Source organism: Protomyctophum bolini (assembly GCF_963924005.1).
Source record: "Protomyctophum bolini genome assembly, chromosome: 1".
In the NCBI taxonomy this organism is placed as follows: domain Eukaryota; kingdom Metazoa; phylum Chordata; class Actinopteri; order Myctophiformes; family Myctophidae; genus Protomyctophum; species Protomyctophum bolini.
Genome location: NC_137862.1, coordinates 22498374 through 22513398, shown reverse-complemented (window position 1 = coordinate 22513398; position 15025 = coordinate 22498374). Strand labels below are relative to the sequence as shown.

The 15025-nt window shown below is 44.6% G+C and overlaps 1 protein-coding gene across 2 annotated transcripts in view; it reads right to left on the bottom strand.

The window, feature by feature from the left end:
- The window catches only part of adcy7 (adenylate cyclase 7), a gene marked incomplete at its 5' end in the record, with an annotated part of 60835 nt that extends 48985 nt beyond the window's left edge, over positions 1-11850 (bottom strand). For both annotated transcript variants that reach the window (XM_080761197.1, XM_080761198.1), the window contains 4 exons: positions 4168-4317; positions 6487-6651; positions 7040-7237; positions 11686-11850. In XM_080761197.1, coding sequence (XP_080617323.1) covers positions 4168-4317; positions 6487-6651; positions 7040-7237; positions 11686-11850 — 678 coding nt within the window. The remainder of the gene's footprint in view (positions 1-4167; positions 4318-6486; positions 6652-7039; positions 7238-11685) is intronic.
- Positions 11851-15025: the final 3175 nt, after the last annotated feature.

The following is a 15025-nucleotide window of genomic DNA, read 5'->3' as shown; positions in this document are numbered from 1 at the left end:
CCTGGTGTTACACTTCCCCACTGACTGTCCCATTATGTGCCTGTTGCACCCTGGCTAACCTCCGCTCGCACCGCTCTCCTTTCAGAGTTTCCACCCGGCTCCGTTCAGCCAGCTCTCTATACAGAAGGATCGAATGTTGGACGACGATTACGTATCATTCCTTTTCTGGGGCTCTGCTAGGCAACGGAGGGCCGGCTTCACTAGTCTCTCACGCCTCATTTTACGACCAGTTGTGGGAAGTAACCGAGTGAATTTAGTATTGCACTTAACCCATTAAGACATCTCAAAGGCAAATATTGTACCACTATATTATAAATATTTGAGAACTATAGTCACTTTGTAGAATTGAACTGTTTATTACAAAACACACATTTCAAACCACTTCAGCCCCTATTTCAACGGAGGGCCGGCTTCACTAGTCTCTCACGCCTCATTTTACGACCAGTTGTGGGAAGTAACCGAGTGAATTTAGTATTGCACTTAACCCATTAAGACATCTCAAAGGCAAATATTGTACCACTATATTATAAATATTTGAGAACTATAGTCACTTTGTAGAATTGAACTGTTTATTACAAAACACACATTTCAAACCACTTCAGCCCCTATTTTTTGTGTTAAATGGGAGTACTTTTGGTACTTTTGGTTTTGACGTCAATACTTTGATACTTGTACTGAAGTAATCTTCGAATACGGGACATTTACTTATAAATAGTATTTCTACTTTGCGGTATTGATACTTAGTAAAAACAATTTAAGTTGTTTCTCCATCACTGTTTATGTCTCCTCCTAAGCAACAGTCAAAACAAAACAACCCCCGAAAAAAGAAAAAAAGGAGGAAAGAGGAGAGAAATCGTTAAAAGGCCATTTTGAAAGTCGATGTCTCACTATGCCAGCCGAGGGGACACAGACCCATCTCATTTAAAAATCATTATGGTAAAATCTAATTTGCCTGGGATTTGTTTGTCATAATGAAAACATCCCTGGGAGAGTGCATGTGAGAGAGTGCACGTGAGGTCTGCTGATGGCATAAAGGCTGAAATCCAATCATTTACGCCATGGAAAGAACCACGGTTCAATATGGCTTTTTCCTCATTTTGTCTTGAACACACTTGATGCCCATGGAGTTTTTTCAGAATAGAGACGTAGAGTGCCCAGCAGATTTTGCAAAAAAAAAAAAAAAGAAAAGTATAGGAATCATGTTTTTGGATCATTTTAACCTCAATAATCCTCCCCATGCCCTCATCCAAACATAAAAGTCAACAAAGAGCCATACAGCCTTACAAAAGGTCAGAACAGAGCAATAAAGCAGGTAGTAAGGTAGTAAGAAAGAGCTTCTTCCAGCTTAGGAGGCTATCTAAGGTTAAGTCTTGTCTATCCCGCTCTGTGTTTGAAACTGTAATTCATGCTTTCATGACATCCCTCCTTGACTACTGTAATGCCCTGTATATTGGAGTAAACCAGGTTTCTATCTCTCGATTACAGCTAGTCCAGAACGCAGCTGCTAGGTTACTTACAGGCACACGTAAGCGAGACCACATCAGCCCTGTACTAGCCTCCCTCCACTGGCTTCCTGTGCGATACAGGATTGACTTTAAAGTATTGCTCTTTGTCTTTAAGTGTCTAAATGGTTTGGCACCCAGTTATTTATCTGAGCTGCTGAAACCCTATGCTCCGACACGGACGCTCAGGTCCTCTGACCAGCTTCTCCTGGTGGTGCCTAAAACCAGGCTGAAGCTCAGAGGTTACCGAGCCTTTGCAGTGGCAGCTCCCAAGCTCTGGAATGAGCTGCCTCTGCACACAAGACAAGCCCCCACCCTCCAGGTGTTTAAGTCACGCCTCAAGACTTACCTTTATTCCTTGGCTTTTCCAAGCACAGTATGAGATGTTTCGATGTTTAATGTGACACTGTGCATGTTGTTCGTGGTTGTTTTTGTGGTTTTTAAATGAACTTGTGTTTTTTTTATGTTTTACTGTAAAGCACTTTGGTACAACGTTGTTGTTTTAAAATGTGCTATATAAATAAAGATGGTATGGTATGGTATGGTATGGTACGGTATAAAGCAGAGCCATAAAGCCTTGCATAAAGTCATTATTTGCACAACCCTCAAATTTTTAGCTGTGTGAGACCGAGACAGTACAGTACAGTACAGTACAGTACAGTACACTTGTGTCTTCTAAACCAGTAACACTAAAAGTATGTAAACTAATTCAACTAACCCTGATTTATGGGCTACTAAAGCTAAATTAGTTTCTCAATTTCACAATTTTTGGGACACATTTTAATGTCCACGTGACCCAGCTTCAGGAGTTAATGTAGCAGGGAGAACATGAGGAAAAGTAATAAATGCATTATACTATGCTGTCACAAAAATGTGGAATGGCTTTAAAGCCATATAAGAGCTTGACTCCCTACACAAACTACACTAACTTAAAAGAATGGCTGAGCTCACAATGTAGAACGCCATAGGAACACCTTGTAGTAGCATCATCTGGCCCCCGCTCCCACTCCACCCCTCCTTTTCCATCCATCAACCGCAACTTAACCCGGAATAATAGATGTTTCAAGACCCTGACCTCTAATGGCATTCCTAGGGTGGGCTTCTTTATGCCGTTTCTCGCTATATGAGCACCTTCACTTCGCACACTTTGCACTGACCATAGGGAACCTTTTTATGATTGGCATTGCACTGATAATAGAGGGTATTATGCGCATGGTAAATGGTACAATGGTAAATGGTGCATTTATATAGTGCCTTTATCCAAGGCGCTTTACATAGATTGTGCATTACATTCACCCATTCACACACACATTCATACACCGATGGCGGAAACCATGCAAGGCACCAACCAGCACATCAGGGGCACTTCGACACTAACTCTGGGGGAGCCCGGGTTCGAACCGGCAACCTTGCGGTTACCATCCAGCCACTCTACCGCTGAGCCACCGCCACCGCATGCATAAAGTGAATGGCAAATCGAGTGGCAAAGTGAGTGACAAATAAAAAGTCAGTTTAACATTGTTTGTCGATGTATGGGCAGTCGTGTATGGGCCAGAAAGTCGTTTTTTGCCACTTAGTATAGGCGGTACCTCATTATTTCCGGGTTTGATGATGATGTCATGCACATACCCTCTATTATTATGTATTTTGTTTTTATGACGAGATATGGTGAGACACTTGTGAAGCACTGAATGTAAATTAACTCTTTATTATTTTTACCTCCGTTTACCGTTGCTCTGTATTCTATCTATCAAGTTTTTACTGATATGCATCATATTGTATTGTATGTATTATATCGTCGCTGTTGGGCAGAAACCTCTTATCTACATATTCTAACCATATTTGCGCTTGTAGATTTGCTACTTTTGATTATTATTTTTTTGAATCAAACTATTTCATGTCAAGGACCACACAAATTAAATGTAATTGGCCGCCGACCCCCATCTGCAAATACGTTGTTCCAGGGACCCACCCGGCCAGAAGCACAGATTTCAGTAAAAAATGCTCACTCCGAAAGAATATATATTCATGATTTGTGCCAGATTTTCAAGATTTTTCAAAAATAGCTAAAGTATGCTTAACTCTTTTTTTCCCAGAGTCCGTATATATACGTACGTTGACGCTAGGTGGCATAATATCCCAAGTCCGTATATATACTACTATACTCCGGCTATATAATGGTTGATGCCTATGGAAGCCTTTAACATTGGCCCGGTTCCTATAGCAACGCCCCACCGTTCCAACTATGGGATTGCAAATATATTCACAGTGCAAAGCAGTTGAAAGGATCGCTGTCCTTGGTGTATTTTCTGCCATCCACATTTCGGATTTCATTTGTGCCTTTGTACCACGATGCTGCCGCCATGTGAAAGCTTCTGACGAGAGGTAAAGAGTGTGTGCGTGTTCCAATGATACTAGAGTGTGTGTAGCGAGAGTGTGTGTGGGGGGGGGGGGGGGCGGACAAACTCAGACTATTTAAAGTGAACACGTATGCTGGCCCCTGGAACTGGGGTTTATGCTAACAGCTAGCGGTAGAGATAGAGTTAAAACACCAAAAGGGGGTCCCGTCCTGAATGGGTTAATAAAGTATTCAAACAATGAATGAATGCATCAATCAATCAGTCAGTCAATCAATCAAAAGGGGCACCACAGCAGAGCGACTGACCTGCTGTCTCTTCTCAATCTCCAGCTTCATGCGCATGCTCAGGCACCTCAGTGTGTCCTGGAAGGTCTGTCTGAGTGTCCTCTCCATTAGCACCTTATGGAAGGCCCCCACCACACTGCCACACAGGAACACCACTGCATTGGACAGGAGCTGGAGAGAGAGAGAGAGAGAGAGAGAGAGAGAGAGAGAGAGAGAGACACAGACAGACAAAATTGTGTTGCAGATTAAGCCTTTTCAATTTTTGCGAACACAGTGAGCACTAACTATGAGACCTAGCAGAACATGTCTGTCTGTCTGTCTGTGTGTCTGTCTGTCACGCTGTAACACCACATGCCCGCCACCAGAGGGCACAGCTGTATCACACACACACACACACACACACACACACACACACACACACACACACAAGCTGCGTTCGCTTCCCGCGTTTGCGCGTCTTACTTGTAATCTGAAACACAATTTTATACATTATGTATAGTGGGGTGTCTCTACTTCAAATCTCTCTCAGCTAGGGGACACAGAGCTGAACCTGTGTTTCAAGAAAGGAAGTTGGTATTCACAAACCTTTTAACTTCAAATACATTTGATTTGATCCAAACTAGTGAAAATGGCACATCTACAAGGTCACAACACGTCACAGCGCTATTCGGCGCATTGACAACATTTATGAAATTTCTTAGATTTTGCATTAAGTGCATGTATTAAGTTATTTTGTTTTAAAATGATAATTTAAATGTTTTTTTCTTTCTTTTTTAGCTAATACTATTACTGTAATTGAAAATAGAATGTAGTGAAGGAAAAATACGGGTCACAGCTCATACAAATGAGTCCACGACGCACAAATGGGTTCCGACCCACTGTATGGGAAACACTGGCTTAGAGTAAGCATTTTGTGTCTGTGTCCAGGAATGTTACGTTGAATAGAAAACAGATCAAAAAATGACAAAATTACGCTATGACCCGTTACATTCATAACGGGTGGTTTAGTTTTGACACCCATGTGTTTACATGCACACACCAAATCAGATCACTTCAGTAATGTGGTTAAGGCAGGAAATCGAATAAAGGTGGTTACGTTTGTTTGTTAATGTAATTTCTGCAGTTTGATATGAGCCAGTGGTGTGAAAGAACTACTCACATTTTTAACCCAAGACAGTAAAAGTACCAATACCACCTTATGTCCTGTTTCTGTAGCGTGAGGCAGTACAGAATATGTGTCTTCAAAACCCCAAACTGTAAACTTATTTTGTAAATTCTTTGACTATTTTGACTAATTCAGCTAACCCTGTTTTTAGCACTAAATTCCTGTACATTTGACATTAAAACAGCCATTAAAACAGGTCTTTCAGATTTTTCATATTCTATCTTGATTAGCCTGAGCTAACACTAGACCTTTCTGGCCTAGATGGGAAGGTCGTGGCTCAGATTTGCACACACACTGATTGGTTCACCGATCAGTCCGTCAGCCCCGGTCTCTGCTTCCCCCCCTCCCCCCCTCAGTGCAGCACTGTCGACCAGAAGCAGAAACCACTGGTTGCTGGAGTACACCATTCTAACGGACTGTCAAAGTTATTTCCACAGAGTCGGCACACGTTGATTTGTTCTTAGACGGTGTGGTGGGTTCTTCAGCCAGTCTCCTCATTTTCCTCGCATAGCCTCGTTTGAAGTTCCACTGGTAATGATTTCCTCACGGTGTTATGTTGAGGGGTGCACACCGCTCAGAGCCCTGATGTCACATAATTTGGAGCGACGCCTACGCGGAAGGGTTGACTCCCGCTTTTAGGCCAGTGCAGCCCATGCGTAAATCCAGGCTTTCATTTTCCGCGCAGAATGAAAGCCTGGGTATCGAGGCTAATCTTGATTGGCTAAGATTGGCTTCTAAAGTCTGCAGGACTGCTCAGTTTTTAACAAAATGCCTCAAATCATTAACACAGCGTGTGATTTCCGTGAAAACTTTGCACACACTGTTTATTCATTTTGGAGGTAAATAAATACAACAAAGATCTACATTCTTGGACTTCGTCTATTCTTGGAGCGTTGACTGCTCGGCAACTGTTACATATAACAGTATTACCATGTTTTCGTGTAAGTCAGTAATTTGATGGGGCTATTATTTGGACGAGGCGTTTAAAAGGGAAATGGGCTATTTGAGGCAGGGCTACTAGTTGGAAGTATACGATACACATATAATTTCTATTTGCTTCTACAGGTGGATGGTCGATGTGTGCGCAAATTAAGAAGGTATACATATATATGAGAGAGAGTCGTTTTGAAAGAGTTACTTGAACCATCCAGGGTCTTGTACATGCACACACTCACCTGTTGGGCCAGATAAGGGACGGTCTGGTGGTTGAAGACGGTGAGGCGCAGGCTGAGGACCAGGATGTGGGACAGGGAGGAGATGACACTGAGCACCACAGCGTACCACAGCTGGAAGGGCAGCATGGTGTACACCGTGAAGATGATGAAGAGGAAGAATGGCACCTAGACACACACCGGGAAGACGGGCGGTAAATCGCTGCTGTCGGGGTGGAAACCTCTTTTCAGAATTTAAGTTAAAATAATAGCAAAAACAGAAGCTATATAAGCCTATATAAGAGCTCGGGTGACACGGTGGTAAGGTGGCAACCCTGGTGCATACGGTTTCGCCAGGCGTCTATGCGAACAGCCGAACACAATTGTGGTATAGTGCCAAACAAAGTCGTAAGTGCTCTAAGCAAACATTGTAATATCCTCAAAGTCCATAGGCTTGCCTGGCAATTACATCATAAGTGCTTTAAACAAACATTAAACACCCCATAGACTTGGGTGGGCCCTCAAAATAATAATAATAATAATAATAACTAAAAGAAGCTAAGGTGTTGGCCTATACCTGGTCCCAGGGTAGGACGATTTTCCCACTGAAGATGAAGGTGTATCCCATGGTGAGGTGTGTGGCCCACACCACCAGGCCCAGCAGCCGTCTCCATCGCTGGGTGAGAGTCTCTGTGCACACCAGCACGAAAACAGCCAGGAACACACAGAGGCTGCAGCTCACCACACTCACAAACGCACAGTGTTCCTCCGCACTCTGCAGGACACAGACAGACAGACACACACACACACACACACACACACACACACACACACACAATACTTGTGAGGACATCCTAACACACACAGGCTGCATCAGACCACACTTACAAAGCTGTTGTATTTTCTTCCACATAACAGAGCACTAAACTTGTGCTTCAAGTTAGTCACTGGGAAGCCTGAGGTGAAGAAACTTTAGAAGGGTAAATGTACCAGTTTGCCTGATTGAGTCATCATTATTAGGAAATGTGCCCAACTGCCCATATAATCATGTCATCATGTGTCTGCTCTATCAGTACTGTAAATCAGTCAACAGCGGACGACAGCCAGACAAATTCCGGAAGTGCATTATTTGTCAATTAAAACACACTCTCTGTGCGCACACGCAGGAATACACACAGGCCCAAATAGAGCCAGACAGGAGTCAAGACGCTAAACCCTTGATACTCTCTCTCACACACACACACACACACACACACACACACACACACACACACACACACACACACACACACACACACACACACACACACACACACACACACACACACACACACACACACACACACTGTCTGTGAGCACAGCTGTCCTGTGCTCTCATTGGCTGTAATATGGACCTCCTCGGGGTGCCATCGCCCATCACAACCCCGTTCATACTGTATGATGTCCAGTCGGCGAGAGAGTCAAATATTAAACCCGACAGATATCCAGAAACAGTCAGGAAAGCATCGGCGAGCGCATTCATCGCCACTGGATCTTCTCGCAGAGCCTTTCACACACAGCTAGCAAAACGTTGGCGATCAAAGCCTGATCTTGCATCAGATCGGGCGGTTTGTCGGTGAGCGCCCAAAAACACACAAACTGTAGTACTGGCAGACCAGAGAATATACTAACAGTGGATGCACTGTAGGAGAGCGTGCACACACGCATGCACGTGAAACTAAGCACTGGGTTTTAAAGGGACTGGTGTATTTTTTCCTGTAGACATTTGAACTCTTTATACACTTTGTGACTCAGAAGTCAGTTCAACCAACAATTCTGCACATGTGCGCACACACAGTGTGCATTCACTTACTGGAGGAAGTGGCTTGAAGGGAGCGAGCTGTCAGGGGTTAAATGAGCAGATCACCCAAAATGTTTTATTTTCTATCAATTACACACACCTTTAATTCATGGAGATTGTTTTTGTTGTTGTTTTTGTCTCATTCCTGAACCAATGATTCCGTGTCATCAGTCAATTGGAGACTCAGTAGGTGCCATGGCATGAACATTAGTGAGGATCAATTATATGAAAAGTGGTCCTTTAAGTAATTATGTAGTTATCGTCAGCGAAAAAGGTAGTCGACAAAGACTCCTTGAAACATGCAACTACTTGCAAGTCATTGCAACCATTATCCTCAATGGCAGTTGCATTGGTGTGGTTTGTTGCAAGTTCCAGTACGGCTGGTCGGTGTGTGCACTGTGCATTGTGTGCATGGTCATGTGGCTGTGAATGAGTGAAACAAAGGAGAAAGTGAGAGAATGAGTGAGTGGGAGGCAGAGAGAGAGAGAGAGAGAGAGAGGGGGGGGGGGGGTGATGAAAAGAGCGAGAGAGCATCGGAAGGCTAGAGGCAATGGAAGAAAAACAAAGCATGAGAGAGAACATGTGGCTGAAAAGGTCACACGTCAGGCATTCTAGTTGCCGTGGTAACGGTGGAAGTGCTAACACTTTTGGGCTCAAGAGTCTCATATCAGCCTTCAAGCTTTCACTTCTAGGCCTGTGAATCAGACAGCAGCCAATCCAGGCGGAGGAGGAGGAGAAGTGGACAATTGCAGTAACACTGCCGAGAGACAGTGTTGCCAGATTTTTGTGAGAGAAACAAGCATACAGGTCAACGGCAACAAGCCCCAAACGAGCGACTAGGCTGCATGATCACATAGTATAGGAGGGCAGGGTACCCTCCTATTCCCAGCTGTGTGTGTGTGTGTGTGTGTGTGTGTGTGTGTGTGTGTGTGTGTGTGTGTGTGTGTGTGTGTGTGTGTGTTACGGTAGTGATTTGATTGGCTGAGCATGGAATGTGATGTATGATGATATAAGATAAGATGAGTGTGACATTTCATTATTTGAATCAGTTTTTACAGACTAAAACTATGTTTCTCGTCTTTTTCACTGACAAAAACAAAATAAAAGACGATAGACGATATAAATTACATACATAAAGCAGTTCTACGTCATTTGAAAGGGCCATGCCAAAATCTGTTCTAGAGTATAATGAAATTCAAATACCCACAAAAAAAGCCCTCTGCACCTTCTTTGTTGCCCAAACATACCGTAAGTGTAGTTAAAATGAGCACTGTGCATTTTACTGCTTTGGAGGTGGGTTGCTTTGGAGGGCCACTTGGGAACAATGGGCTTTGCCTGGATTCCTGTGCACCGCTGCCTTTCATCAGTTGTCTATGAGTGGCAGTGAGTGGAGACAGTTATATAAGTTGTCCTGACAGCCATACAAGCCCGGTGGGTCAGGGTGGTTTTACAATGACACACTACACATCACAACACTACACACACTGCACTGTGCTGTGCTGCTGACGTTGGCACACATTCCCTCTGAACTCCACCAAACCCCTGGCAACTATACACTGCCTTTTCACTGTTCACCTTTTCACTGTGTGTGTGTGTGTGTGTGTGTGTGTGTGTGTGTGTGTGTGTGTGTGTGTGTGTGTGTGTGTGTGTGTGTGTGTGTGTGTGTGTGCGAGATGCTGTGCGTGCACAACTGACAGAGCAGAGGCTTCGTCGTTTAATTGGGAGATCGATAAAAGACAGACAGAGAGAGAGAGAGAGAGAGAGAGAGAGAGAGAGAGAGAGAGACAGAGAGAGAGAGACAGAGAGAGAGACAGCGATAGAAGACAGACAAAGACTGAGGAGGAGTGATGGCGCAGCAACAATGGCAGGAAGGTGACGACAGATCTTCCAACGGAGCATAGCAACATAATCTGTGATGGCACAGTCTGCATTTTCCACTGGGTGGACGGGAGGGCATAAACCTGACCCAAGTAGGGTATGCATGTAGGCTACTGTTACTGTAGCTGTACCCCTCGCCATGCCAACATCAACAGTGCGACAGCAAATTGTCGGGAACTCGCCGCTGTCCCAGCCCATTCCTGTCGGACATTCAATAGCGGCGTTTCTATAAGGCCAACAAAAAGGCACGTGTACCAAAGAGACATGCAGACACACGCACGAGAACATTGAAAGAGAAAAGCACAATTCCGTTGCACATGTAAAGCACACCCTTGATGTTAGATAAGGTAGTTTATATGCGTGTGTGGATAATAAGAGCGAAACGTGACACACCCTCGGGTGCCTCGGTCCACAGACTCCCATTAGAGGTCCCCGGCCTCTTCCCCTCCCTTCATCTCCACAATACTAACCACTTCACCAGGTGCAGTGGTCAAAGTGGGGTCCAGGGGTTGGTTGATTGATTGAAAATGTTATTCACAGTATGCAGAATGGGTACATTTCAAACGAAAGCACAAGTCAATACAAACACTGTTACTGTACACTTATTTACAACAGGGTCCACCATTTTGGTGGGGCGTTCCACATTTTGGTGGCATAAGAGCGAAATAAATGTAGTCCCTTGTTTGAGCCGAATCTGGGTTGCACATGGTTTATTGAACTCCATCTGGTGTGGGTATGGACTTTGTTGACATTAAGGAAGTATTAAACAGGTACTCATGGGTATCTTTAGGTGGTGTAGCGAATCTTGTGGACCAGACCCATGACAAGATGCTGTCATCTACCCTAAGCCTAAGTGATGGATCTGCAGATCTGCAGCCCAACAGTGTCCTTTAGGTGCTAATTGCCCTTATCCCTGGCAACCCCTCAGGCCGCACATTCCTCTCATTAGGGCCTGGACAATAATTAACAGGGCTGCTCTCTCTCTCTGTGTGCGCCTGCGCACGTGCGTGTATCCCTGTACTTTTACACAATATTCTAATTCATTGAGATGGACCTGTATGTTCACATACAGTATGTTTTGTTACTTAGATTTGTTTTTACTTGACCACAAATGCTAAAAACAGGCTAGGTTCATTGTTTACCTGCCACCCTACTGCATGGTTAAAAATGTACAGAATGTTATTTAGATAGCGTGTTGTTTATACAGATGCTGCATGTAGGTTTGATGTTTACCTGCTATTCTGGATTCTAATTACCCAAACTTTTTACCCCGTTCGATTGTTGACATTGGTTCATGTAATTTACTCTGATGTCACTATCACATAACAGCATCTTTTAAATGTAATGTCAAAACGGTGTGTGTGTGTGTGTGTGTGTGTGTGTGTGTGTGTGTGTGTGTGTGTGTGCGCGTGCGTGCGTGCGTGTGTGTGTGTGTGTGTGTGCGTGTGTGTGTGGGTGCGTGTGTGTGTGTGTGTGTGTGTGTGTGTGCGCGCGCAGGGTCTCACCAGTCTCAAGGCGAAGAAGAGGATGAGCAGGACACCACAGCAGAGCATGGACAGGCCCAGCAGCAGCACCAGAGGCTGGTACTGGCTGATGCAGGAGAACTTGCGGTACAGAGCCTCATGCTTCAGCTCCTGGTCGTTCAGCAGGTACTTCCCCTTGGCTGGCATGGTGGCTCACACAGCTGCTGCTGCTGCTTGCTCACACCACGGGCATAGCACTATAGTGCCCAAAGACACTACACCAGTGTGACGTCAGTCTGTTAATGCCAGCCTGAGGTGCGTATGAGGGCAGGCGTGTGTGTGTGTGTGTGTGTGTGTGTGTGTGTGTGTGTGTGTGGTGGGATGTCTCTGGCGCTAAGCCTAGTTGTAAGTAGGTGTGAGTGTACACATGCAAAGGCGCGTTTGTACCTTTGCATGTGTATGAGCGAGAGTTTGCGTGCACGTATGTCTGTTGAGGGTGCAAAGTTCCGTTGAGTAGAAGCCACAGATGCTGCCGGGTTCACCAGTTCACACAGCTCAGTTGCAGCTCGTGGTTTTCTCTCTGAGAGGCTGAGGCATCTTAAACCAAGTCAACAGTTCCACTGTTGTGCTCCGTCTTCCTCGGTCCGCCCCCCCATCCCCCCCCCTTTCCCCCCCCCTTTATCTCCTGGTGGGTATTGGCAGGCGGACCTGGTTCATCCTGTGCCAGCAAGCTAGTGTTGTGGCTGCTCCCTCCACGGGGGTTTGAGTAATAAGCCTGGGGGGGAGGGGGGGGGGGGCTTTCAAGAAGGAGGAGAAAGTAGAGGAGGGCCACAGCAGGGACGGGTCACGGAAGGGATTCCTCTAGGATGCTGTCTGTAGCAGCAGTGGATTCCTCTAGGATGCTGTCTGTAGCAGCAGTGGATTCCTCTAGGATGCTGTCTGTAGCAGCAGTGGATTCCTCTAGGATGCTGTCTGTAGCAGCAGTGGATTCCTCTAGGATGCTGTCTGTAGCAGCAGTGGATTCCTCTAGGATGCTGTCTGTAGCAGCAGTGGATTCCTCTAGGATGCTGTCTGTAGCAGCAGTGGATTCCTCTAGGATGCTGTCTGTAGCAGCAGTGGATTCCTCTAGGATGCTGTCTGTAGCAGCAGTGGATTCCTCTAGGATGCTGTCTGTAGCAGCAGTGGATTCCTCTAGGATGCTGTCTGTAGCAGCAGTGGATTCCTCTTGGGTGCTGTCTGTAGCAGCAGTGGCAGCAGAGAGTTGCTCACCATCGAAGCAACTTCAACAGCTGTGAGACCTGAGGAGGAGAGAGATGTGAGAGTTTAGTTTAGTTCATTTCAATCATCTTTACCAGTATACACAGCATTATACATCAACATAACCAAACTGTAACATAGTTAAATAGGCTGAAGCTAAAAAGCGTATATATGCCTATCCTGTGTGTATTGTACATTTTACTGTACGTTTTGTTTGACAAAAAGCAGTCGCAATGATCACAGTGACGTCATCAAAGGAGAAACAACAGACGTCATATGGCTCTTAAACTCCTATCCCGGGCCCAGACCTAACCCACTTTTGGTGTGGCAATCCCATGGAAGTTAGTATCTCCAATATTTAAACTTTTTAATGGTTTATCGTAAATTAAAGCCCTACTTCGTCATACAAGAAAAGTGAAGTGAACGGCGCCCACTGTATCTATATCAGTCACATGTCTTACGTTGACATTTAGGGCTCCACCCTTATCCCTTAACGTATTTATTTACATTTTTACTATTTTTTAAAACATTTTAAAATAGTTCAACTAGCCGATCTACATCGAGACATTGTGAGCTTGTAGATCGGCTACTTGAACTATTTTAAAAGGTTTTTTTTAATTAAAATAATTAAAATTAGTTTAGGGATAAGGGTTAAGGGTTATGATTATTTTGTGGGAGTCGCAGGCTGAACAGTACAGTTTGATATATTGCCTTGCAAGGATGCAATCCAAGTCCCCCAGTGCCTTTGTTTCTGTGCCTACACTTTTGTGTCTCAAAGAATGGACTCTCCCCTTAAAGAAAATAAAGTCACACTGACTTCTAAGACAACAAACCACTCCCTCTTTGTTAACAACACCAATAGAGCCTTTTCATGGTGGCCATATTGGCATAGATAGTCATGTAATGTTACTTCCTTCACCGGCGTTACCACGGCTACTAATTAAGAGGCACTGTTCCATTTGGGTCAACCAGATTCAGGATGCTCACTGGGAAGGCTCTCCGCTACACTAAACGGAACGTTTTTTGTTTTTTTCTTCAAAATGTTTCAAACACAAGCAATTTTTGAGGCCCCTCCTATATCCAGCATTTGGTGTGTATTTGTCCTACACAAACATTAAATTGACCAATTTATTGAATGGACAATTTGACGTCATAGTGTCTATTTTACGTCATGAATGATGATGTACGATGATATGAGCGCCCCTCAATTCACAGTCACTTTACTTGCGCAAGCAGAGCGTGCAAGTAATGTTGTTTGTCCGGTGCTCCGATGCGTACAGTATGTCTGTGTTAATCCGTGTTAATATATTAGCGCCCCTCACTTCACACGGGTGTTTTTACTAACACAGTGAGCAGTGCACCATGACTAGTACAGTAAAATATCTCTCTTACTGCTGTCTACCTGCAGGCATACAGGAAGTTTGCTTAGTGAATCACAGGCTATATGCTATTTACACATCTGACATGGATGACAGGCTCTGGTAGGTAGGATACTGTCAAAGTCACAGATCCACACGCATGCACGCACGGACGCACGGACACACACACAAACGCACACACGCACGCACACACACACACACACACACACACACACACACACACACACAGCGGGGGGGACATGCATTAGTCCGATGTACCAATATTCAGACATATTATATGTGGCCGGTTAAGACTCACCCGTGGCGTCTGTGTGCAGTTAGGGACCGTTTAGAGGTAAGTAATCAACAAACTATTAAAACTGGTCAAACATTGGCCAAAATGTCAAATAATAAGAAAGAGACAAATATTTTGAAAATAGCCGATCTACAAGCTCACAACACAATAGGTACCTGTGGGAACCGTATCGAACTAAATGTAATGCCTCAACCTCTACATTCAAAGTGTTTTTCAGGGTTAGGGTTGTTGTACCGGTAGATTAAATAATCTTCCAAAGATGAAGGATTGGCTTCCGGTTGTTTTTAGGATTGATTTTTAAATTATTTTACTTGTGTATAAAGCTCTCAATGGTCTCGCACCTTCCTACCTACATGACTGCCTGCCTAAATATGTCCCAAACCGCCCCCTAAGGTCTTCCACTGCTGGCCTGCTCGCTTTGCCTAACAAAATGGCTTTTTGCTTCTACGGG